This window comes from Triplophysa rosa, linkage group LG11 (genome assembly GCF_024868665.1).
Source record: "Triplophysa rosa linkage group LG11, Trosa_1v2, whole genome shotgun sequence".
Taxonomy (NCBI): domain Eukaryota; kingdom Metazoa; phylum Chordata; class Actinopteri; order Cypriniformes; family Nemacheilidae; genus Triplophysa; species Triplophysa rosa.
In genome coordinates, this window is record NC_079900.1 from 16,374,686 (window position 1) to 16,402,681 (window position 27,996).

At 39.6% G+C, this 27,996-nt stretch overlaps 1 protein-coding gene across 1 annotated transcript; it reads right to left on the minus strand.

Annotated features, from left to right (window-relative positions):
* Positions 1 to 9,167: 9,167 nt before the first annotated feature.
* On the minus strand, positions 9,168 to 12,856 carry actb2 (actin, beta 2). Its single transcript, XM_057347149.1, has 6 exons — positions 12,728 to 12,856; positions 11,328 to 11,458; positions 10,988 to 11,227; positions 10,242 to 10,680; positions 9,968 to 10,149; positions 9,168 to 9,857 (listed from the first exon to the last, which is right to left on the minus strand). The coding sequence occupies exons 2-6, from the start codon at positions 11,448 to 11,450 to the stop codon at positions 9,714 to 9,716; spliced, it is 1,128 nt and encodes a 375-aa protein (XP_057203132.1). The 5' UTR covers positions 11,451 to 11,458; positions 12,728 to 12,856; the 3' UTR covers positions 9,168 to 9,713.
* Between the last annotated feature and the right edge of the window lie 15,140 nt (positions 12,857 to 27,996).

Sequence of the window (27,996 nt, forward strand, 5' to 3'; positions counted from 1 at the left end):
AGCGGTTCCAATTTGTTTCACAGTACTTCATTAGAAAAGGACGTTTGTTGAGCTACACACTGACATGCAGATGTATTCACTCTTATGAGCGCATATCTACTGCATATTAGGCATATGCGCCATTAAAACCAAAGAGGCAAAACCTATTTCGATCATTATATGGTTTCCCACTTGGCACAGTTTTTCTTCATCTCTGCTCCCACTCTTGCATATGAGATGATTAATGTTGCACGCAGCTCACGTCGGTGATTTCTCGGCAATGAAGCAACGAGCTGCACATGCTTTGCTATTGATTGCAACAACATCATCATCAACAACATCGCCGGCGCTGGCAATAAACAGCAGGGCAGGTTCGCTAAAGTTGACTTATGGAGGGGAAAATATGAGTTGAAAAGCCAAGCCCCAGCACGAACCAGACGACCGGAAATCAAAGTGAGCGAAAGGCAGTTTAGAAGAGGGGGGTGATTGCAGTGCTTGGATCAAGAGCCATTACGTTGTACAAAATGGGGCCTTCGAACCCTGCAGAGCAGATTGCCAATTGATGTGGACTGAAGAAAGGCCGGGTGGGCTAAAACACAGAGCTATCGCCGTGACGACTGCCTCTCCTGCCACTTCGCTATCAAGTCACCGTTAACAAATTACTGCCGATCTATCTGGAATTAGCCACCGGGGCCCCAGCTTTGATGGGGCCGATCGACAGAGGTGTTAATAAAGGCTGTTCACCTCGTCTAGCTGTGGCAATTGTGAGGACGAGAGCTGAACAATAATCAGGATCTGCGCGTCGCACACACCTGGGAGGGCTTGTCTTTGAAGAGGGCCATTTAACAGTAATTCTGGCTCTGTGTTGCAGAGAATGGTTTGCTGTCGGTGGGGGCTAAGTCTGTCACGCCCCTTCAGTTGGTTGTTGAGAAGAAGAAAATCGTCTGGAGGAGAATTGTTGCCCGGTGTCTCAAAAGAGTCGGCAAACCAGGCAATCAAAGGACAGTTTCTCTGGCATCCATCAAGGTCTGTCCCAGAATTAAGTGCTTTTACGCGGGGAATCACTTCAAATCTGTTTATCTTCACTCTGTCTAATGAACATTTTGGCGTTTGGGCTGTCACTGTTTTAAAAGGTGGGATGTAATGATGCGCAAACTCAATTGCTGGTGTGCGCTGGCTGTTATTCTGTAGAGACGCTCACAAAAACTAGACTAGGATGCTATTACTTTTCCTTAAAAAGGTGTCATGGTTCATTTAGGCCACATCCACATGAAGCCCTATCCTATCTTTTTTTCCCTTTTCACCGCTAAACCTACTCAAAACGATGTATAAATGTCAAATCAGTAAGTGTCGCTGTAATTCTGTCACAGAGATGCACTAAAAACGAAGAAGACCACTTGGAGCATGCGCATAAAGTTTGCGTGCTGGGGTGACGACGTCAAAGTTTCAAAAAATATACGTATTGGCTGTACACACGAAAACACAACGGTGGCGTTTTCAGATTTATCCATTAAAAAAATTGCCGTTTCAGGCTCCCAAAACGCCGGATCCGTGTGGATGAAACGCCGATACGATACAAAATCTTTACATATACAGCTAAACGCGTCTCCGTGTGGATTAACGTGTGGTTAGCTCGTAAACCTGTGCGGGGCGGGGCTCCTTTTGGAAACAAAACTTAAATGAAAATATACTGTTGAATCATGAACATTGTATATGTCTTTCTGAAACCTCATATGTGCAAATTTGCTGTTTTTCAGGGAAGGGAAACAACTTTTCCAGAAACGATTTACAAAACCCAGTGACAAACATAAAGGGTGACTAATAATGATGATTTATGGTAAAAAATTTAAAATCAAGAAATATGGAGATACAAGGTTTCAAAAGGACAGCAGCGATATGTAAAAATAGAACATTTTATCACAGACAAAATGTGAGTGTGGGGACAAATTTGTCCCGACGATCTGTGTTTGTGTTAAGCCAACCTGATCTCACGGGAATTCGTAACTATTTTACGAACTGGCTAATTCGTATAAATTTGTATGATGTGAATCATCCAAAAACATGTGATTAATAGAAAAATGTCATACTGAATCCCCTCAGTCAGTGGCGCGAAAGCAAATAGTACTAAAAAGTAAGATCAAGATTGTACGAATTCATACGAATTACTAAAATAGCTACGAATTCCTATAAGAATGTGTTGTTTTTAGCATGTTTAGTATAGGCTACAACAAAATACTCTTTTCACTCAATACCTTATAAGTCTGAATTGGAAATAAAAACGTGTTTTCATTACATCTTAACTCTTTTTTTCTATTCCCTCGTTTCCAGGATGTGCTTTTAAAATGTTTCGATCGCGTAAGACATTTTCTTTGTACTGCTTCATATTAAAGGATTGCGTGTACGACTGCTGTGCTCTCAAATGACTCACTATCTGGTTATTATCTGATAAAAGCGTTTCCAGCAAGATCAACTGAAAAGACTTGCGGTGCAGCTCCTTTCCCAGTAATAACAAAGGGTGCATTTTAAATATGAGGACTGAGGTAAGCCATGGTTCTGAATTTTAATCATATCCAGACGAATGCTTTCTTTACCTAAAGGAGGGCCTGTAAAATAAACGCTCTGAATTAATGTATCTTGCCTGAAGGGGTTACGGATCCCGGTCCGGTGAGATCTATTGACTCCATCTCAAAGATTCTGACAGTCAGACACGAGACCCAGAGGAAGGCCCCATCGAGCTCCTCCGCCCCAGTGCCACAGCACCCCTGAAGAGAACAAACAGAGAAGAAGATGCTGTCAGCACCTATCCTGCCTGGAGGTTCTTCATCTCCTCGCATTAGAAGATCCAGTCCACTGTAAACACACCTGAAGCGCTGAGCTTTATCCTCTGAACCGTGTGTTGAAAGCAGAGTTCAGTCGCCGATGACTGACACCAGGATGTGGAAAATAAGCGTGTTTCTCTTTATCATTCGACTGCCCTGTGGTGCCAGGCCTGCAGAGAGAGGTGGGTGGATTTCTGTCTCCGCTCCCTGCAGGCAGGTAGATGGCCACTGTGATGTTCAATCAGGTCTTGCGCAGCTCTGCACTTTCTAACATGAAAAGAATCTAATCCAGTCGCGTTGGTGTTTGTGTATTGTATAATTCACAGGCGCTGCAAAGAATGTAACATCTTCACCAGTCGTAACGGCAAACAGTGTTGAGGAAGCTACTTTGAAACCGTAGTTGGCAAGCTGCAGACTGTGGAAATATTACCACAATTCAAGCTAACAGGGTTGTTACATTTTTTTAATTACTGTTTCGTTTTCAATGTCATTTCATCAGTTTTTGTTACTTTTTATTTTGTGACTGTTAATTTTGGTTAGGCTTTTATTGTTCGTGTATTGTTTTGGTTTAATTGTAGCGCCCTGGATTTTGCTAAAGTTAATGTGATGTAGTTCAAGCATCGTCACCTTGGAATTATAAAGTTTCAAAATGTACACAATGTGAAGAAAAGACATCACATAATGTAAATAAGTCACAGAATAAGAATAACTCAATTTTGATGAAGATGTCAGATAGAAACTTCCATAATTTCAAGGAGATTATATTAATATATATATATATTAATAGTTCATAAAGCGATGTTAAATTTATTATGGCTGTTTTATAATTGTTATCTTTTGTGTCGAATGACAGCACATTGCAAGGGTTTTCATTTCATTTTTTATTCATTCATTTTGATTAATTATTACTTTTATATTTTAGACATTGTTATCTTTTATATTTTTATAACATTAATGTGAATGAAAAACTAAAAGTAATTAGTAACTTTTACAATAAGGTTGTATTTGTTAATATAAGTTACAATGAACTAACAATGAATAATACTTCTACAGCATTTATTTATCGTAGTTCATGTTATTTTCAGCATTTATTAATACATTTAAATTTAATGCAAGCATAAAGTTGCACAATGAACACACATGAACAATTATTTTTGCATTAACTAACATCAACAAAGATTAATAAATGCTAAAAAACTAAATTGTTCAGTAACATTAGTAAAATCATTAACTAACTATCAAAGGAATAGTTCACCTTCAAAATTCTGTCATCATTTACTCACCCTCTTCAAACCTGTATGACTTTCTTTCTTCCGCAGAACACAGAAGAAGATATTTTAATGAATGTTGTTAACAGCCCCCCATTCACTTGCATTGGTTACAATAGAAGTGAATCTATTACATTTTTCAAAATATCTTCTTTTGTGTTCTGCAGAAGAAAGAAAGTCTTACAGGTTTGAAATGATAAGAGGGCATGTAAATGAAGACAGAATTTTAATTTTGAAGGTGAACTACTCCTTTAACAAATGCAACCTTAATGTAAAGTGTAACCAAGTAATTTGTGGTAATTTTATATTTTTCTAACGTTTGTGGTCATTTCAATTTAAATCATATTTATTTCGTGCTTTTCACAATTTTGCATTGCTGCATTTACAAACTTACAGAGATATTTTGATGTTTGTCAGTTTTGCTATTTTAACGTAGCTGTCTTGCTACTGAAACGCATATGGTTAGCTGCATTGATATTTCAAGTGATTTGCTTTTCACACTGAAAGTAATTTTCTAATTTGTGAGGAAAACTTGCAAATTCACAATAACTTTGCCCCTGAATCGAATGAATAAAGAATGAGAGAGAGGGCGAGAGGTTCAGTGGTCCCCCGAGCTCATTAGTCTCATTCTTCACTCAATGTCCTTACAGATTGATTGATGACCTTCATGTGTAGATCAGAGCATCTGGAGAGCAGCAGGGGAGCTGTGATCGTGCCGCAGCACAGAATCCATTAGGCGTGGTGTCCAGCTGCTCTCTATCCTGAGGTTTGGAGAGTGTGACCATGGGCGATGCAGATCGCTCCCGATGTCTGGAACATTACTGAGGTCTTTCAACAGCTTGAATCGGTGAGTCACGTAAACACAGTCACAATCTCTGTCAAATGCATCCGTGTGCAGAAAGGCATCTTTAAAACTGTGAAGTGTGCTATTTCTGCACCATTTGCGTTACTGAATTGCAAAAAGTAATGATTGTCTTCTAACAGCTTTTCCGAACCTTCTTTGTCTTCCATTGTTTAACAAGCAGATAACTCCACCCCAAACTCAAACCATTGGTTGTGCCAACGCTGCTGGAGCGAGTTTTGGTACTTGGTTGTTTCTTCATATTTAGATGGCATATGGGAGTCTTTAAACAATTTAGTCCCTCGCTAGTCCATCTTCTGTCCTGCCTATGATGCTACCCATCTCAACAGACACCATTATTCACCCGATAGATTCTGTTCTGTCATTTTGATGGTAAATGTCACACGGCCAGGGAGTAACAAAGAGGCTGACCGCTGAGCATTTCTAAAAAAAATCTGCCATTTCCTGAGAACTCAACTTTCCTATCTCGTGACTGCACTGTAAATGTCTTGTGCCGGGAGATTCAATCCAGAATCTGTTGTTCTGTCTAACCTGTGAATGTCACCTCCAGCTGTGGGTTGCGGGTTAAAAACACAAAAGGGAAATGTATATCATCACTGGGAGCATTGCTGCGTGTCTGGTTCGGATGGAGTGTGTTGTTTTTCACAATGTGACTAGAATTGACTCCCCAACCTACTGTGCCATCTGAATAGTGAATGACAGGATGGTATAATAAGGCACTTCTTGGTACTTCTAACTAGACGACATCACAGAGCACTATGTTGAGGGGAGTATATCAAACTTTCCTGGCAACACATGTAAACAAAACACAAAAAAGAGTGTGAACATTAAACTGCCTACTGCATTTTATTGAGACATTTTATTTATATTCACCCAAAAATGAAATTCTATCATCAGTTACGCACCGAAACGTTCTGTTACCAACATTCAAAATATAAAATATCTTCAAAATATCTTCTTATGTGTTCTGCAGAAGAAAGAAAATCATACAGGTTGACAAGAGGGTGAGTAATTGATGACAGAACTTTCATTTTTGGGTGAACTACACTGTGCTGAAATGGACTTGATTTAAAATATTAGGACAAATATTTTTTCCACAAGAATATTCAGATGTCAGGCATAAATGTTAAAATATTAAGAGGAATGCTGATGATGTCACAAGATAAAGCAATTTTCTAGGCGAGACGGAGTTCCACCTCAAAATGTAGGGGATTTCTATATGTTTTATCCATGACATGGCCTCCATAAATATAGTTGGAATGCTGCATCTATGCTTTAAAATGATAAATTATGTCCCCAGCTAGACCCTCCCTCCAGTGAACCTCATCCTGTTCAAGACAAATACCAGAGATATTACCATCATATTACTGCACCCAGTGTGGAGTATCTTAAATTATATAATAGAAAATTCCTAAAAGTTGATCGGTCAATACAGCATGTCAGATGTGTATCTGTCGTTCATAATAAAACCAAAAATAATACTAAACTTACTACCAGTGCCTTCATTTTTAAGTATAATCAAATAGTTTTTCAAATCATTAATTTTTTAGGTTTTTACATTACTCATTTCATAACGAAATAAGTTATCAACTTGTTTTTATGTCACATCAACTCACAACAATATAAAATATGAGTTGAAATGAAATTACTTGTAAAGCTAATTTGATTTGGAAATTTAAAGCAGCATGAATTGTTAACAAATGAAGATTATAACATTTTTACAGTGTTCATTGATAAATGTAGAAAAGATAATACTGAGGTTTTAGTGTGATGAAGTCTCAGTGCCTGTTACACAAATCATAGCAATGAAGCGATTACTACAACATTGACTGAAGAGTGACAGTGTAGATGAGCTGCATGAATATCGGTGTATTCAGGGTTTGTACAGAGCTGTAATGAAGCTGATGATAAAAGTGACATCCAGTGCAAAGGGACATTGTATAGAATTCCTCATAATGGCTCTGAAAGCCTTTAATCCACAAGCAAAGCGAAGTTTAGATTAAGGCATCTATTTATTTGCATGATTTGATTTATTATACTGCGACTGGAAGATGAAATATGGGATTAGAATAGCTCAAGATTTGACATCCAGATGGCTATTCTCACTTTCTTGATATGTTTTATTACAGGCCAAAGTTAAACTGCTTACGGACAGACCATCTTGCATTCAATTCGCCCAGGGATTATCCATTACTTCAGACAAAATCTTTCTTAATTTCCTTGGCTGCAGCACATTCCTGATGCTGTTTTTGTTTACAATGGGATTGGGTGACACGGCACATTTGTTCTATGAAAATATTTTTATATGCATGATTATAAAAAGATAATTGAAATGATTCAAAATTTAATTATTCTGTTCCTATACTTTTAGAATACCATTTTTGTCTTAGTAATTGAAACACCATATTTCATATGAATTGAATTCATATGTAGAGCGTAAAGGAAACACAGTAGCACCTAAAAAGCTTTTCTGTAACATATTATAAAACTGTGTCCTAATGAGTTACCTGCCATTATTTCAATCCCTTGGGCTGTGCAGGAAATGGGATTCAGGACTAAATGTGGAAGACGCTCTGTTAAAATGAAACTTTACAAGGACACTGGAACTAATCAATTATAGTTCTACGGATGATGAGATTTATTTCTTGAAGACGGCAAGATCACCACAGATATTTAGTGTCTGTATGGCCAGATATCTTAGGGTGGAAAATCAGATAATCCTCTCTCAAGGTTTCATTGGGAGAGTCGGGGAGGATTGAAGCTTTGTCCTGGAGGGGACAGGGCCTGTGAGATGATTCTGGGAGACAGCACCTCCTACATGCTTAGTTCGAGCACAAAATTGCTTTGGGACCTCCAGTGCTCATTTGACCACAGATCTAGAAGTGTCTGTTTTATAGACACACCTCCACCAGCAGCCTCCTATCTCCGTGCCTTGCTTCTATTCTTTAAAAATCACAACACAATAAAATAAATCCTGTTTTGTACATTAAGCAATCAATCATAAATGTTGACGTCTGTGGGATGGAAGTGAGTGTCTTGAATTATTGTGCAATAAATGAGAAATTATTGTGTGAATGAGATGCGTCTATGTTGCCCACTACACACTTATTAATGGTCTTTGATTTCTCTGGGTAATTATGTATTCATGAATGAAGGCTGAACATTTGTGCGTGGCCTGCCCACAGTCAAGAAACAGACATTTGCTGAGACATAAGCTCCAGTGGGATGTGTGAATGTATGTTGGTGGCTACTGACATTGTTTTGGTGGCAGGGACAGAAGTCACAATTACCTGGATATGAGATCTGAAATTTAAAACAAGCTTATGAGACTGATAGAAACCGTTTTTAGATATTTCCTGTGGCCGTGTTGTTGTGAATTCACAGGTTTTTGGTCACATTAACCAATACGTCCTAGATAGATTTGAACTATAACATATGGTATTACACACAATTAAATAGATTGTAGAAAAGTGATTCGGATGTATTGATTTTGTTTGCTAATATATAGCACATAAAGTACAACTTGTATATACACTAGTATGTAAATCTGTATTTCTCTTATGAACACACACAGATGAACAACGTAGTAAAACTAGGACGTGTCCGTATATTAAAGTATCTACATCAGTAACCAACGCTGAAACGCACTTAATCTATCCCATCAACTCAAATTGCACAAATGCACGTTATTCTATTCACTTTTAGCGATCATACATACATACCTTCTGAATCTTCCAGCGATACAACGTCGAGACTGCATGTTTGGTTTCACTATAGCGTGGGCAAGAATTTCTCAAATCCTAAAAATGTTTAGTTCCTGTGGTTGTAGCGCCATCTGCTGTGCAGTTTTATGAAGTACAACGTGAGATTTAAAAGGCCTTCACTCTAGATGCACAAAAATTGGCACCTAACAGACTAAAATGATCAAATTAGTCAGATAAGCCTAGAGTAACCCATTCTGCTAACTTGGCTAAAGCAACTTCGTTTAATTTATCGATTGTTTTTACACAAGCAGTTCTTGCCTATACCGTCAAGTTATAGCATCATACCAGGAATCCCAAAAGTAAATGAAGCAGACTTTACACGAGTATTTCAGAAATCAGGACCCAATCCATTTAGTGTTCTGATAAACCACAATGAGAAACATGCACTTTAAAATTAGCTTAAAAAAATTTAATATGCCATGATCACTTAACAGTTTAGTTAATTTTGGCACCAAACACAGACAAACACAAGCAGTTAGGATGTCTCACATGTGCACTTTTATTGGAATTGAATTAGTCAGTGTACAGGTTGGCCCCACCAAATGTCTGGCACCGCCACGTTCCACACAGCTTTTACATATGCCCAGGGGGAATGGAAACCTTAACATCTTGAATGGTAAAGCTTCGTTTTTTTGGAACAAAGAAAACAAACCCAAGATTTTAAGGCTGAAAAGTACAAAAACCCAGACATTGTTTTGTTACATAATTTACATACAATACTACAATGTTAAGTATGCTCCCAATTTCTGGGCAGCCTTCATAGAGGCAAATAAGTTTCGGAACAATGCATTTAACAAACATTTGGAATGACTAAAGAAAAAAAAAACATAACATGGAGTCCTCAGATGCATTGTAGAACTTCGGGGGATGCTTATTTGCCAAAAAACATTGCCGTCACCTTCACCGTTCCAGTTTTTAGATCCTGAGTCAAGCGCCAAAAATAACAAAAGCCATGCCAATGTTGTCGTTTGAAGTTTTTCTCTGCGCAGTTTTGAGTCGGCGTGAAGTGGTAACAGTCCATTTAGAAGCATTTGCGGTGGACAATGGATGGCCCAGACTCATCGTACTCCTGCTTGCTAATCCACATCTGCTGGAATGTGGACAGGGAGGCCAGGATGGAACCTCCGATCCAGACAGAGTATTTACGCTCAGGTGGGGCAATGATCTGAAGCAACAAGAACAGCATTAGTACAGTGTACAGTGTGGGAAAAAAAACCTACACGTCAAGTCACTTACTGATACATGACGGTCTGGTTAAATATAACCTGTGCTCACCTTGATTTTCATTGTGCTAGGGGCCAGGGATGTGATCTCCTTCTGCATCCTGTCAGCAATGCCGGGGTACATGGTGGTACCGCCAGACAATACAGTGTTGGCATACAGGTCCTTACGGATATCCACGTCGCACTTCATGATGGAGTTGAAAGTGGTCTCATGGATACCGCAAGACTCCATACCTGCAGAGAAAAGCAAAAGAGGTCAAACTGGTTCTTTAGGAAGTTCTTATAAACCGCAGGATCTAGACCATAGCCAAGGGCTTGTAACTCACCCAGGAAAGATGGCTGGAACAGGGCCTCTGGGCATCTGAACCTCTCATTGCCAATGGTGATGACCTGTCCGTCAGGCAGCTCATAGCTCTTCTCCAGGGATGAGGAAGAAGCAGCAGTGCCCATCTCCTGCTCAAAGTCCAGGGCGACGTAGCAGAGCTTCTCCTTGATGTCACGGACAATTTCTCTCTCGGCTGTGGTGGTGAAGCTGTAGCCTCTCTCGGTCAGGATCTTCATGAGGTAGTCAGTCAGGTCACGACCAGCCAAGTCCAGACGGAGGATGGCGTGGGGCAGGGCGTAACCCTCGTAGATGGGCACAGTGTGGGTGACACCATCACCAGAGTCCATCACGATACCAGTGGTACGACCAGAGGCATACAGGGACAGCACAGCCTGGATGGCAACGTACATGGCAGGGGTGTTGAAGGTCTCAAACATGATCTGTAAAGAGAAAGGAACGTACATTAGTCGAAATTCAAATCGAAACACCATGCAACCCACACTATCATGCAGAGATTAGTTGGAAATCCTGAGTTAAGTGCAGAAACAAGTGTGCAGAAGAAACTGCAAAACTGGCAGGCAAGTATAAATAACCTGCTGCTTCCAGCAAAAGGGGAGAAACTCAGGAGCTCAGAAGACACAAAGCCTGGAGAAAGTAAGTGAATGAAAAGGAGAACGTGAAATGAGGTGAAGAACAGGACAGGTGAGGGCATAATCAACTGCAAACAATCACGGTCCTAAAACCAACCTGTGTCATCTTTTCCCTGTTGGCTTTGGGGTTCAGGGGGGCCTCTGTGAGCAGGACGGGGTGCTCCTCGGGGGCAACACGCAGCTCGTTGTAGAAGGTGTGATGCCAGATCTTCTCCATATCGTCCCAGTTGGTGACAATACCGTGCTCGATGGGGTATTTCAGGGTCAGGATACCTCTCTTGCTCTGAGCCTCATCACCAACGTAGCTGTCCTTCTGTCCCATACCAACCATCACACCCTGTAACAAAAATATATATATGTAAGTGATCTGTGCAGGAACCAGAATTTCACAGAGTTTAAACCCTTACAGAGTCAGCCTAAAACCATTCACTTCTCACCTGATGTCTGGGGCGACCCACGATGGATGGGAAGACAGCACGGGGAGCATCATCTCCAGCAAATCCGGCTTTGCACATACCGGATCCGTTGTCAACAACCAGTGCGGCAATTTCCTCTTCCATGGCTAAAACTGGAAAAAAGGAAGAGTTTTACAAGTGCTCTGCCACCATTGCGCAACGCTTCCGTGAACACGTGGAGCCAACTTCCTGTTTCGTGTTGCATTCTACAGTCCGACCACTAGTGGGTGCTAGAGTGCGACAACGCGCGCCACAGATATGCCAGACAAAGGAAGTCCCTCTGCATTCTCTCATTATTACCATAAAAGGCAATGGATTGAGCCACTTTGCGGCTGCCGGCGGTGTGGCGTTCAGCCAAAGTCGTAGGGTTCAGTAAAAAGGAACAGATTTCGACATTCATCACGCCAGGGCCACTCCCTGAAATGTACACATTCAATTTTACATCCTCTTCCATCCCCGTCTGCTAAAATGTAGACACCTCGACGGGTCTCTGCCCAATATTACTGCGTCACAGAGCTGCAGCCGCTCATCTCATTTTAACGGCTCCTTCACGAGCAGACGTTCACATGATAAAAGCATGACATCGCATGCTAGTTTTATAACGTTAGTCAAGACTAGACACTTAAGTCTCCGTCGCATTCCCGATGCACAGCATGAATTAAGTTTAAAACTAGACATTAAACCACACATTAATACAAGTTAACTGCACTGAAGTGAATATTGACTTGAATCTCACATATGAATCACGTCTAAAAACTGTACATTAGAATGAAAGCGCATTTTAGTAATAAAATAACTAATACGCCGCAATTTAAGTTATGAGCCACTGCTTATATAACGAGAAAATAACTGAATAAGAAATTCGTCAGGTTAAAGTTGATGAACACCGCTTAGCCTGCTAGCTAAAGTAACGTCTGTTAGGTCACACCCTGCTGCAGCAATGCCTGCACAAAAGAACGTCCCATGCCGGCTATCCATCAAGTGTGCAGCATGCCTTACTAACACGACTAAAACGATTAAACAAAACAAAAAAATCACACTTGAAAAGGAAGTTGAGCCACAAGTTATTCAAAACTCATTAAATTAATACAGCCATTTTAAGATAATGACACACCGGCCCATTCAATGTCGTGCCTCCAACGGTCACAATCACTTCCACCTGACATTTTTACTAACGTTACTTTAGCTATAATAAAGCATCAAATTATAAAGCTGCTAATATATCAAGAGAACAAATGTTGTTTCGAAGCAAAATTAACACAAATGCAAAAGACCGGTAAGCGTGTCTAAGCGCGTAATGGCGTTTTAATCGCTTTAAAAATCAACCTGTACGAACTACATCATGAATAGACTTCTCATAAATCTTCAAAAATTAAACTCACCTTAGGTTTGGGGGGGTTTGTCGACTTAAGAGAATTGGTTACAAGCAGATGATATTCCGCACTAGCTGCGTGTGGAGGAGCTCAAAGTGAGGCTGAAAAGCTGGGCGCGCTCTTTTATATGGGAGCATATGCCCGGCTCGAGCCATAAAAGGTAAACTTTCGGAGCTCTGCGCTTTGATTGGTCCGGCGTCACACACCCGGCTGTCGCGTGCACATTGCTACACTTGCTTCTTGCAACTTGAGAGAGAAGGAAGGGAAGCTAGAGCACACGAAGAGCGAGGCCTAGGCGAAATTTATGAAAATCGCCTCTTTAATTAGCCTGTTTTAATTCCCAAGTCCACTGTTTTGGTGTGTTTTGTTTTGACAACGCCACTAAGACTCTTTTCAAGCGCGATGTCAGTCCAAGTTAGGTTACTAAATGCCAGTATTAACCATACTTGTAGACACCTCCTTTATCCTGTGGTGTGTTTACACTCTACTACAGCAGCCGCAGCTCTACAGGTCATTTACCCCTAATTGTATCATTCACCTCTGTGTGGGGATCAGGGGATACCCTCCTGGAATGGCATTTGTTATCATTAGCAAGCTTGTATAGGCATACCAGGGATTGACACCCTATGCTAATTACCCAGTGACATAGTTTTGGTATCTTCTGTAAGAGTAACTCCTTTAAAACATACCAGCGAAGTTGGTCTGAGCTCATGAGGTAATATTGTCAAAGTATAATGAAACTTGGAATGAATGGAGCTCGCGTTCCTGTAATTTTGAGCGTTGCCAACGCTAAATGCACGTTTTACTGGAATGAAATTTTTACGTACATAGGTGTGTGCACATTGTGTGACAAAATGAGTGACTGTAGTCATTAAGGGTGAATGAGCCGAACCCAGGTTTATATTAGACATGACGTTGATTGTTAGCACTCCTGGTCTTGACTGTTTAAATGGCATGTCTGGTTTCTCTGAAATGTTGGTGTATCACCAATACAGACATAAGCAAGATGTGAATGATTTATCTTGAGTAATTCTTGAATATTGGTTGTTTTGTAAAAAGGTTTAAAATATGTACATCAGAGTTGGAATATAAGAGATAAGACTGGTTGAGCTGGAGTGATGTTGCAAGGAACATGTGACTTTTTAATATGTAACTTATGAGTAATGAACATGGCCTTCGTTCAAGATGTGTGTAAATGGCAGTTATAAACAAAAACAGCTGATTATGTCAAAGTCTTGCTGATACCCAAGAACACCGTGTTTCCACGGCCGTAGTGTTTTTGGTTTTCATACGTTTGCAAAACATCAGGGAATTATATTTAGATTTTGCCTGTACCCAAAAACAGGATGACTGGCAATTGACATGCTTTCGCTTTTGTATTAAAACTTTTATAAAAGCCATTTCATATATAAGGCCATGTTGCAATAGTAGTGACCCGTGCACCCATCCCCCAACTCCTTTTTTTCTCCAAAGAATGCTAAGCGAACATTCCCTATATCAACACGCATGTTTTTATAAATTTAGTAATGTAGTTATGTGAGGTCACACAGTATGTCTTGTAATGTGAGTATTTTTTAGTTCGAAAAAGTGTTTCTCTTTGTAACTTTAGTTGGCTTGACTGGGATTATTACAGCAGATGTGCTTTTGTGAGTCCATAGTTCCCCTGAGGACCACCACCCTTTTCTGATAGTGGCCTGCCTTCCCCCGCCTCACTTTGGCCCAGTCATCTCTAAATAAGGCACTATCCCAGTGATCAGCTCAGTTTTGCCCTATGACATAAGAAATCCACAGCAATACAAATTACGTTGTGGGTTGTCACTACAATAATGAGTAAGACTGGCTGTTATCTCACACATATGATGTCAAATCTCTTTTAACAACTAACATGGTGATAACAGCATAATTGATGAAATTCTTCTTAAAGGAGCAGCTTTTGGGCACGTGTTGTCTTTGTGGAATCTGTTGCATTCAGTTGTTTTGTTGTGTCATGTATCTGCCCTCAGACAGGCCTTGGTTCTACAATACATCAATACATGATCCAAATCGCTGAACTAGCCTATTCCTTTGTTTCTCAGCACTTAGCACGGAAACATTCATCATTAACCCCTCCCTAAAGCAGTTGTCTCAAAGCCTGTTCCTGCATTGAAGCAGAGCAGAAGGCACCGCTAGCCCCCCATGGAAGGACCACCGATTGATTTTAGATTCACTTATACTTGCTTGCTCGATAGTGTGTAAAGCTAGCTACGCAAACTAAAAAGGGAGTCACATCCACACTGCCAGCTGGCTCCTTAGTCTAGAGATTGGATTAGTCCCTGTTTTTTGACCCAAATGGATTTGTGTGCCCCTGCAAGAAATCAGATACGTCTTTGGCCTATGTTTTGTGCAGTTTTGTTGTTTGGCAATTTACGGCGGACAAAGCATGTGTCTCTAATTCCACTTATGCTGTCAATAAACTCATAAGAGGATATGATACCGACCCCAGAAAAAAAAACCCTGTTCCTCATTTGTGTTCCTCAGCATAACAGTGGTGACCGTGTGCTATTTTACACGACTAAAGCTTCACTTCCTCTTCACTGTGCTGGATCACAGACTGGGTTTACAGCTGTTTGCATGTATGCAAGGGTGTTGGATGTCAGCCTATAGCTTTGTGCATGTTTTGAAGCTGGATTCATGATTTAGAGCGAGGCCGTTCTGTGGTACTTGAATGTGTTCCTGGTGCATACTGGGGAAATGCTGCTGGCTGATCACTGTTAGCATCCCACTGAGGCTACTGCTAACAGGGACTCACCGGGGCTTGGGCATTGTTGCTACGTATACAAATCATTCATACTGACAACATTTCTTTTGCAAGATGCTCCTGAGACTGCATAACGTTTATTTTTAGCATTATAAGATGTGTAACGTTTGAAAGGCAAGCATTATTAAATGCATACTTACGATTATTTGCAATTAACTGTAATGCAATTTTCTGCTCTAAATAAGCATTAGGATTTACCCAGAGCTTAATATGGAGCTTGATTATTGGGTCAGTTTCTTGCAATATTACCGACACCGTCGCTCATCTACTCTCCACCATCTGTCTGCTCTTGAGAGGAGGACTGAGCGGGGATAGTCAGACGCGCACGTCTTCTCTCCAGACTCAGGCAACCTTTAAACCAGCATGGGAGAGATTACTGTGCCGAGCGGCATTGCTTGAGTCTGCCACAGGAAGTTGAGTAATGCTAGCAGGAAACAGATCCTGCATCATTATAGAATTTTATAGTGTTTCAACATTCATAACCGTTGGTCAAATATGTGCTCCATGTAGATCCAGATTGAAATGGTGCCTTAAGAATATTTGCTTAACGGTTGCAGTTCATCATGTCAGACCCTAAACAGCACATACAAAATGTTATATGGGCAGAAGATAATAATGGTCAAGAGTGTGCATGAGGGAAGGTTAATCCTTATAGTGAACAATTTTGAAATTTAAAAATCCCTGACAATGTATGGGAAATTGAATTATATTTTTTATTACGCACAGAGGTCGTATGTATGTGTGCATGTGTGCAGATAGACAGACCCAAATACCCCAAATACTTTTGGCACAAACAGATGATAGTTTTTCATCATACAAAATGTGGCGGTCTGATACAAAACGTTGCCCACCAGAATGTTCAGCCTTCACTAGCATAAATCCAGTTTACTGTTAATATGTAATGAAATGAGATCATAGCGCTAATGACGTTCATCAATTTTACTAGGGCAACCAGAACTAGAAGAAATAACTTGTAACAACTTAATTGTCAACAGCTGGCAACATTCAGTATCCATGTTACTTGCTGTGAGCGTATTACAGTACATTTCAGCTCATGATGCATCCTGTTAGCAAAAATTGTATTACATTTGTAACAAAGGCTTCATCATCGTTATCCTATTCATCTTCGTTATGTCTCATACAAGTCAGACATTTCTGGCTGATATCTGTGAGTCGGAGTTCAGGAGAAAAATAAGGCGTGGCACACCAGCATCTTTTGCTAGAGTCTTCCCAAAGGCCTGGCTGTAACATGAATATTGTTAGAGACTTATATATGGGTCATCTAGAATGATAAATAACTGTGCATCTGCAGCCAATAAACATTGTTACCAATGACTAAACTATTAACCAATCAGGTCATGTGCATAGATTAATCTTAACTTTTCAACAGATCCAGATTTGACCTCGTCACATAAATGTTCATTGAAATGTCTTTCAAAGTGTTAAAATGCTTTGAAAGATTCAAATTCCCCGGCCTGAGAGGCATTGCCCAAACAGTACTGCATTGTTATTTGCCAAATAAGGGAATGACCTAAGCATTTCTTACAGGAAGTGGATTTTTCTGGGATGTCATTTCTTATGCAAGTTTGCACAGGAAATCATATTCAAATGTTCTGGTTTGGGAGACAGACAGAGCTCAGCCGACTCAGGAATGTACATGTGAGTAATGTGTATACTGTTCTTATTATGGCCTCTGTCTTTCACTAATGTGTAAAAAGACAACATTACAGAACACAAACAGACCCTTTTACTTACTTTGTAAACACACACCTACTTCATCTGAGTGCTTATCTGAGTATCTAGTTTATAGCTTAAAAACGATTCCTTAAATCTTTGGTTTCATGATTTAAGGCTGTATATTCTGTGACATGATTTTACACATCCAAAAGCGGAATGTCTGTGGACTGATCTCTTATGTGTAACATCCCTAAGTTTTTTTGGTAACACTTTAGAATAATGGTCCGTTGTTAACAAGTAACTATGCAGAAAGTAATAGGCAGTACTACATGAAATATATATCTATGGATAGGCTATATATGTAGAATATATCCATTCATGTTTTGGTATTTGGCTTTTGGTATTTGTATTTATTCATAAATTAGTTTCCACAAACAACCTATTTTTTCACTTTATGTACGTTAATGTTGAGATTAGTAATTAATTGTTTTTTCTTTATTAATTGGTCATAGTTCGCAAGTAATTGTCAATGATGGCATTTTTCTTTAGTAATTATCAAATACCAAATAAGGAACTACCTTTGTCCTAAATTAGCTATTACTTACTGCTTAGTTAATCTTGCTTCTATATTAGTTAATAGTATTAAGGTAAGTGTTAATGTAGTACTGCCAATTACTTTCTGCATAGTTACTTGTTAACAACAGACCATTATTCTAAAGTGTTACCGTTTTTTTTGCCAATTCTTCAGAAGCACAGAGACAAAACAAGTCTTTTCATGCAGAGCAGTTTGGGAGCATTTTGTCACAGGTGTGGCACAGAGCTCTGGATTATAATCAACAGAAAGGATGGCTTTTTATTTATTCATAAGTTAGCGTTTCTATATATTAAAAAAAAAATGACATGAACATTTAGCCTTGTGGAGCTATGAAACACTAAACCTTGAGTAAGTAAGAGAAGGCCTAAAACAACAGAAAGAATGCACAGAGACATACTGCTCTTCATTCTTCTTGAGAGAAGAAATACTTCCCTTATCATCACAGTTATCTAACTAAGATTCTTCATATTTATTTCCCCACGGGCTTTCGCTCGAGACCGTTTGTGCACTTTGGCTGCGTAAGGCCTCGCCCTCTGGTCGATGTAAGAGCAACCACCATATAAGGAGATCTTTAAGTGTGTCACATGGTAACAATGTCAAGAATTCAAGGCCCTTGTCACATGGGAGTTTCTCGTTGAAATGAGATTGAAGACTTGATCAGAGATATAAAGCAAAGGTTTTTACTTTTGTTTTCGCCTGCACCACAAGAGTTTATTTCCTTCACACGGTCTCGCGTTTTGGAGTGTCTAATGCAAATCCATCCTGCACATCCTGCTTTTTGTTTATCCTTAGGCTGTATTTCCATTTGTCTGTGTCAAAGCGACAACATACTTCATTCATTTTCGCTCAGTTTCTCATTTGCCTATGTTCTGCCTCACCATGAGTAAAAAGGAAGTGGGTTTAAATTATGACAGCGAGGTCATATCCATATATAGTCAGTCTTGGCAGAGCCGGTGACTGATGATGTCCCAACTTCAGATAGCTGATTTCATCTCTTTATGTCGTGTCGTGTCCTCTCAATGTGCTTGCTCGCACTTCACTTTCACACACTGACACTTAATGCAATCCATTACGCTCCGATAGACTATCTGAGCTTGATAATCCTCTCAGAATCTCTTACTCTCAATGTGCCTCTCCCAAACACACAATGGTTTCATACTTGCACCATCATTCTCACACTCAGCCCCTCCTTACACTGTTTAGACAGCAAACAATTACTAGCATCAGAGCTGGTTGGCCGGGCTTCGTTCATCTCCAACTTCTCAGGCTCCATATATGGAGAGGACAAGCAGGTAGTGACTGCCAAACTTAGTCATCAAAGCATGCGTCCCATTCATTGCACACTCGCTCAATGTTTTGCTGGAGCTCTGAAGGTGTGCTATTTTTGCCTTTTAAGCCCTTTCGGCTCAGACTCTTCTCTGTGTTTGCTTTTCCTCTGCAAAATTCCATGACATAATATGCTAATGGATTTTTTCAATGGCGTTTGGTAAGAAAGCTTGGGGTCACTTCCTTCAGCTGGATTTGAGGAGGATAGGTCATTGTCTTGAAACAGAAGTCATATATCTTGAGAGTTGACTTGTGGATGTGGCCACAGCTACTTTTTCTTTTGGTTTACGAGGTGGTAAATTCCAGATTTTACATTGCTGTTGACTGTTGACTGAACTGCTGTTTGCCATAGATAGGTCATGTTTCAGATTGGGATACAAAAGGTTTCACTCAAAGTGATGATTAGTGAATGACGTTTGTCATTGAGATCCAGTTTGAGCTGTGAAGAATTGTGTTCAGGTCCCGGCAGTCCCATGATTGTTCCAGAGGGAGGAAATTTACACACTGCGCCCTTGAAAATGACTGTTGACTATAAAGTTTTGTTTAGAGTGAACAGTCAGGGTTCACGGTTGAACTTGTGGTTTATGGGTGAATGGTAGTCAATGGTTACATTTTCTCTTCAATCAGACATTGGCAGCCATAGAATTAACAAAAATCTTATTGGCTCAAGAAATGCTTGTATCAGTCAAATACGCATTACCCTTTGTCTATGAGCAAATGTGAGAATTCAGAAACATCATCAGTTGAATCAGAATCACAATATGTAACTGTATTTGCTAAATACGTAAATGAATACGAAACTTTATTTAATCATTGATTCAATTAGTGTATCTGTGGTATTCACAATAAATGATATTCCGAAGCATCTTCACAAGGAAAAAGTGTCTTACAGAGTCTTAAAGTGTCTTGCCCAGTGAGCAAGACAAAGACTACAGATGTTTAAATAGATGAGGAAGAAACCTTGGGAAGAATCAACACTCAGCTCAGGCAGCCCTCCTCCTTGGCCTTGCACATATTTAAACAAACCTCAAAGCATACATACTGTACATAGACCTATACACAAATGTAAACAATGTATATTTGAACTTGCAGAACAATCACACACTCTCTTTGTTACTTTATTAGGATATTCCTGAGTATTTTCCCTTTCTTTACTCCAAAAAACATTCTCCTGATCTTGTTATAATACTGTTTAAGTTATTTAAACTGTAAATAAAACTAAAAGTGAGGATTTCCATAGTTCATGACATCCCCCGATAAAGACATACCCCGACCCAACATCCCCCACGAACACAGGAATAACAACACCTCCCATGTTACATAATGCAAGTTTGGCACAACTGGAAGACCCAGGTCTCACTTAATCATTTAACAATAGAAAAGTTAAAGTGATAGTTCACATAAAAGGAAAATTCTGTCATCATTTACTCACTGTCTTGTCATTTCAAACCTGTATGACTTTCTTTCTTCCGCAGAAAAAAAGAAGATATTTTGAAGAACGTTCTTAACTGGCCCTGGTTCACTTGCACTGGTTTTGTGTCCATACAATAGAAGTGAATGGGGGCCAGTGCTGTTCGGTTACCAACTGTCTTCAAAATATCTTTTGTGTTCTGCAGAAGAAAGAAAGTCATACATGTTTGAAATGACAAGAGGGTAAGTCAGTGATGACAGAATGGACAACTTATAACACACCAAAGACACAAAAAGACGTATTTGTGCCATATGACCCCTTTAAAGCTCATCGACTTGATCAGGACTCATCTATTCAAGTGATGGCTTAACATTTTAAAGCTACTAATTCAGTTCACATTATTCAGATTTAATTATTCAGCTGTGTCTTTGCACTCAAGTTGAAAAGTTCATATCTTGACCTACTTTTTGCCTATTGCAACAAGCTTTTCACATGCCTTCTCTATTAAGCATGGGACATTTGCCTGTCCACTCGCCAATGCATGAACAATTGAAGTAGAGGGGGGTTACTCAGGGGCTCTGCAGTGCTATACTGTATTGAAATTGAGACACTTAGTATTCTGGCTGTCCTTTCCCCTGGCCTCCCTCTCTTTTTCTCCACATCTGCACTGGGATGCTTCTCTGCCCTGATCCTCTCTCTCTTTCACCAGCATTTCATTTTCTCTCTCCCTGCAAGCACAGCCAACCGCTGCAGGCAATAGAGGGTCAGTCAGAGGCCTTCGAGGGTGATCACGGCTGCATGCAATAATCTTGCTAAGCCGTAGAAGAAGCATCCCTTTCCCGGCAGACAGAGCTGGACAGGGTGTGCGTTCATGCCTGTGTACTTAGAGCTGCCCATTTTTGTCCTCCTTAAATGTCTATCTGGCTGATACTGCGACTCTCCGATTAGTGCTGACATTACTTGCCTGATTCTGGGTCAGTGTCTGGAAAAAAGTATACTGGAAAATCATTGTCATGTGAAGTTGATGTTGCTGTGCAGAAGGTCACAATGATTTCATGGAATATTCATTTAGAAGGTCATATAAGAGAGTCAGAGACTGGTACATAAACATAAACAGCAAATTAGGGCATATTGTACTATTTTTTGTAATTGTTTGGGTAATGTCCGCTTAAAGGGACAATACGGTTCATCATTTATTCGCCATTATGTCATTCCAAATCTGTTTGACTCAAAAGAAGATATTTTGAAGAACATTGGTAACCAAACAACATCGGACCTCATTTGGACCATACATCATTCAAAATATTTTTCTTTTTTTGTGTACTATGCCTTTAAGGAAGATGTCATTCTGGTTCCAATGTACATAATGGGTCACCATTTATTTTTATTGAATATAGGTGAAATATTTAAAATGAATCTGTTAGTATTGTATTAATCATGTTAATGTCTAGTTCACTCAAAATTAAAATTCAGTCATTGTTTATTCCCCCTCATGTGGTTGAAAAACTGTATATGACTCTTTCATAAGTGGAAAACACAAGAAGGTATTTTGAGAAATGGTGGTTTTGTGTCCTTACAATGGATGTCAATGGGGTCCAGTGTTGTTTGGTTATCATCATTCTTCAAAATATCTTCTTTTGTGTTCTGCAGAAGAAAGAAAGTCCTACAGGTTTGACATGACATGAAGATGAATAAATGATGAAAGAATTCTCATTTGGGGGTAAACTCTCCCTTAAATATAAAGGCAGCTATATTTATCCCAAGGTTGGTTTAAAGTCAGGGTTCTGACATAAAATGCTTTAAGTTGTAACAGTTTTGTGTGCTGTACTACAAATTATTTCAATTTGTAAGTGTACAAACATGTATATAAAACGTTACTATGAATGCAGTGAGTTGAATGGTTACTCAAAGAAAAGAGAATTCAAAGCCGACTACAAGTTTGTGACCGCTATGTCCTAAAAAGGAAATCCTATCTGTTGGCAAAAGAGATGGGGAGGGGCACGGAATACAGAAAGAGGAGCTCAGGCCAGGTGTCAGGCCAGGTAATGACAGGCAGGCCTCCCTCTGGGAGCCATCAGTCTCAGCCAATTACATGCCCACCTTGCTTTTTGACTGTTTCAAGTGAGCCAGGGAAAGCCACAATCCCATAATCCCTTTAGCTTTCTGCTGTGTTTACTACAGGTAAGCCCTGCCCTTTTGCCCCACCTGTGCTGTCAATGCTCTGCCCTGCTGCACTGCCTAAATAAGGCAAGGCTCAGGCCTCTGGAATTCTTTATCCCGTCTTTCTCTTTTCCTCTTTCTGTCTCGCACTGTGTTCCAAGAGAATGGAATGAAAAATCAATAATATAAGGAATTAGATAGTTTGACAAGGAAAAGCAATATACAGTATAACCACATATTATCAATATGTAAGAATCCAGCTTGAGGTGATGTTTGCATTATGTAGGAGCTTGTAGTAGCATAACTTCACAGATAGATGGCAATTCAGTTTTGGGAACGTTTATCTCATGATTCAGCCCAAAATGCCTGTTGCTCCATTCTAGACAACTATGACCTATATTCGGCCGTTATGAAGCAACGCCTTTATGTCCATAAAAGCTTATTTTCTTTCTCTTAGAAACTATATGGTTTCATGCGGTATGATAAGAACTTAAGCCAGGTATATATGTGTGCCAGTATGGTAAGTGCCATGGGGAGCAGATTGTAGTTTGACTAATGAATGAGAGAATGTGTGTTGTTGGGAGCTGGACAGATGGGCAGTGGTAAGCCTGGATCTCACATCACAAAGACTTGGCCCAGCGTGATATGAAAGGGTGGTGCCTGCAGGATCCCATCCACCAGAGGCTTCAACCCACAGGTCTGCAGCTGGCCGCTTGTCACCCCCCGCTGCCCTCCACTCTTCTGTCATTACGTGTGTGGGCTATTAACTTTAATCTGGTTTTTTCCTCAGTATTATGACTTTTTATTCATATGCTTATACAGATCTTTCACCAGAATGTATCATTCGGCTGTTTTCTTAAAGCTAGCCATAGCACGGAAGAGGGACATTTGGCACAGTTTGGCAGTAAACAAAACATCTGAAAACAATAGGTGGCCAAAATAAGACAATGGACCTGAAACATATTGTACCGTGTTATCAGGTGTGTGTGTATTGGGTCTTCTGTGCCAGTGTTAATGAAACATCACTCTTAACAGATGGTGTGTGTCTGCATAGTAAGCATGTGATAGTTGATAATGGACTGTCAGTGATAATACAATTTTCATTCATGACGATCAATCGCTATATTAAAATGCAGAGGAAGTGGCTTCAATAATCGGGCAGTAGCATTTTGTTGGAATCTCTTCAACTGGTATAATCTTATTCTAATATTTAACTTTTCTCTTGCCAATATCAGTGTTGAGAATGAGCAAACAGCTGGTTGTGAATGGCCTGTGTGTGAGTTCTTAAGGATCGGCCCCCACATGAGAGCAGAAGCTCTTTGTTGGACCGCGGCATATCATTAGCATATAAAATACCTTATTTACTCTGTAGAGACAGAGAGCTGCGTGAGGGCAGAGGGTGGGGGGGAATCAGACCCTTCGAGTACATAATAAGATAAGTTTTATTCACAATAGATCATAGTGTTCATTTATTCACAGCATGAATATTAGACTAGGTCTTTTCATTTGAAAAATGAATATAGGCTACATGTAAGTAGTATAAGTATTATATATAAAAAAATTATTTCATTTTAAAAGTTTTTTTTACCAACTGGGCATTTTAGGATGTATGAAGGTAGATGCCCTCAAGTTCACAGAGGTAACCACAAGAGTAGTTTGTCACATTAACTATTTGTTAACTATTAACATATTTTATGTTCCACCCAGGAAGTGTCCAAATACATGTAATCTTAATGGCATATTTATTGTTTTACACCTAGCAAATATATTTTTGGGGCGCCTGTTAGTAAATATGTTGCCTTGCAGTCTATTTGTTGTATGTGTTGCATTTTCACTAAAGTGTCAGTAGATGGCGCAGAAGCGCCCAGACAGTCCACTTTTCGTTTGGTTGCGGCCAAATGTACTGTAAGCATACTTGTACAGTCATATGCAATATATATGCAATATGCAATTTACTACTATTAATAGTTATTAATTACTTGTTATTAATGATAATAATCTACACACAGTTATTGTTTGAGTCTTTCTGTCACTCTGACCTTGAGCTCATCTATCATATCTATAAGCAGACATGCAGCTCCTCAGATACTGTTCCTTATCCATCCGACACACATGGAGATCAATGGAGCCAAGGGCAGTGTAAGTAAGGCGATCCAGGGCCAAGGAGAGCAGAGTTGTTTTTTATTCTCCTCCGTTTGATGTGGCCCTCTCTTGTTTCATTCATCCGGAAAATCTGCGGTGCGTGAGTGAAAACTGGAGGAATGTGTCTCATCTGATGCTCATCTAATGAGGAACTGTCAGTCATTTTGAAAAACAACGTTTTTGAAAGCAGAATCATGGGTCACACAGCTTTGAATGGATCTGGGGAAAGTTAAGAATTTTTTTATGTGGGAGCTGTTGGATTTAACTGACGGGAAACGGGCATTTAAACTCTTTATTGTTTCTTGAGAAATGAACGTTTTATGAACAATGGGGTTTAAAAACAAAATGGCTGTTGGAATCTGTTCGCTCATTAATGACACCTGAGTAATAACAGAATATGCGTTCTTTACAAAAGGTTTGAAATTTAAACCCATTGGCATTGAAAAACAGAAAGCATGCGACTAAGGGCATTGGAGTGCATTGCTTGTTTAGATATGCCAGAGATATAACTTTAATCCAGCTTTTTATAATTAACTTCTGGGCTTTCATGTGTGTTCTTAATTACTCCACATAAACAATGCGGGATCAGTCCTAATCTGAAAGAGCTCATTCAGCGGCTTTCATGTGGAGCTTCTAACGGGCTGCACAGGCGGGGGAGTGCGGGCTCATCCGGGGAGTCTGGCTTTACAGGAGGGAACCAGTGACAGATCACCCACCACTGACTCCAGATATGAGCACTGATGGTATAATAGACTCCAACACACAGTTTGACTCAAAAAGAAAAAAATAGACTCAGTCTTTAAAAATCCAAGTCATTTTTTGAGATCTACTGTTTTCTACATAAAATCATAATGTAGAGCATTCTGTAAAAATATCTTTAACATTAACTGAGTAATCCTATGTCAAAGATTAAAATCATAGTGAAATGAATGCTTGAAATCAAACTTTGATGCTCATTATCTCAGAATTAGAATTTGAGACTTTAGCCTGGTTTTCAGGGTCACATATGCAATATTTATTCTGAAGAAATTTAAAGATCTTATAAAGAAAGACCAAAGTACAATTTATGCATGGAAATTAACAATAATTTTTTAATATTTTAAAATACATAAAAAAAAGAAAAACCAATTGACTAAAAGGTGAAAATGAAAATGATGTCTCCGAGTTGTTCCAAATCTGTATAAATGTCTTTGTTCAAATGAACACAGAGAAAGATATTCGGAAGAATGCTTGTAATCAAACAGTTCTTGGACCACATTGACTACCATAGTAGGAGAAATTACAATGGTACACTGCAGCAAAATCGCGTAGTGTAGTTTTACTGTGTATAGTCAAAAGGGCACCAGAACTGTGAGCTTTCCTACATTCTTTAAAATATCTTCTTTTGTGTTCAACACACAAAAAAGTATAAAGTTATTTTGCCTACTATGGTAGTCAATGGGGTCCAGGAATTGTTTGGTAATAAGCATTCTTCCAAATATCCTTGACATCAGAACAAAGAAATTCATTTCCAAGTCAAAAATCAAACATGCACACTTGCAATTGACCTCCACCATAAATGTCAGATTTTTGGCTTGAAAATCATGCTGGGACAACATGGATCATCTGGCTTTGCAGAAACTTGTCCAGGTGATCTTATGCAAAGAAAATAGATTTTCCATATATTAACTGTCAATATAATACATCATTTAATATATAAAATATAACACATTGTTAATATATTAAAGTAAATGAAATAAACGTAAGGAATTGCTGCTTTTCATATTGAAATATATTAGCACTTGGTTTCAATACATGATTTAATCCATTGCATTATATATTTTCCAGTGTATTCCCATATAATTTTTGTTTGGTAAAGAAATATTAAATACTAAGAAATCCTAAACCTTTTCACTTGTTATTAATAATGCATTTTGCAATGAAAACTATTATTTTATTTGGATCTTAGAAACACGTGGTAAGACAAAACATATTGTAGCCACTTTGTTGTTTTTCCTCCTTCCTTATCTACAGTATGGTAATCTTTTGCCAGCCAACACTTCTCTCAATCTGTGTGCTGTGTATTTGGCCACATGGGCAATCAGCTTGTCTCTCTTATCGTGGGTTAAGCTGTATCTTTTAATGAAGTGTTTGCAATCAACAGCATGTTTAAAATACATCTGTGCTGCAGGAAAGACATTCATTACATCACCTTTATCTCTAGAAATGTGATGGCAAATGTTATTATTCCTGAAGTCAATGTGGTTAAGTGTGATATGTGGAGAGAGTAATATCAATCCATGTAGTCATGCTTTATGACATTTTCCTGCATGCCCACTAAAAAAAACACCCAGCTGTGTTTCAATTCAATAATGTCTGCAGCAAAATCCTTTTATGGCTTTATTTCATCAAATGATGTTAGTTCCACAATCCAATGCCACATTTGTATGTCGTAAAATGTAATTGACTAAACTCGAGCACGTGATTATGATGCCTGCAGTGATAATAAAATGCTGCTGCGTATACTGTAGTATCCTGACATCATGCTTTAACATATTTTTCTTTTACAAGGTGAGAAGCATGTGTTCAGACTGGGTCATGTATTTCATACAGTCACTGGTGCAAACTGCAGTTCAATCTAATCTCTGCAGCACGTCTGACCCCCCCCTCGTAGCTGTGTCTCCGGATCTGACTGACCCATATCTGTCTGCTTTGAGCGTAATCTCCAGCACTCTCCTATCGCTCTCTGCTGCCTGCTGTCTCAGTGCTGACAGGTTCAAACTCACCACGCTATGAGCCCCTGGTGCCGATGTAGGGCAGCCCCGTCAGTTATTCAGCATTTCTCTGCTGCAGTCTGGGTGGAGAGGCTCACCCACTGATGCTGGCGTGATGGATTGAACAGGACATTCACTCCCCGCCTCTCCTTTTAGAGCAGCTTGCTTTTTTCCTGTCGGCATTGCTGCTTTTGGCTCGAGCGGTGCAAGAGTTTTCCTGTCGGAGTGACAATGGCAGGAGGGGAAGGGAAGGCAAATGTTCTAGCAGACTTTGGGCTCCACAAAAACAAGCCTGTGACCTTTCACCCCACCGTCGCTGGAGGGGTGGGGAGCATTTCCATCGCAAGAGCTCCCCAGTGGTTTCAGGCATGGTATTTTGTTGAACAGAGGAGGTCATGATGAAAGATTCACAGGGCT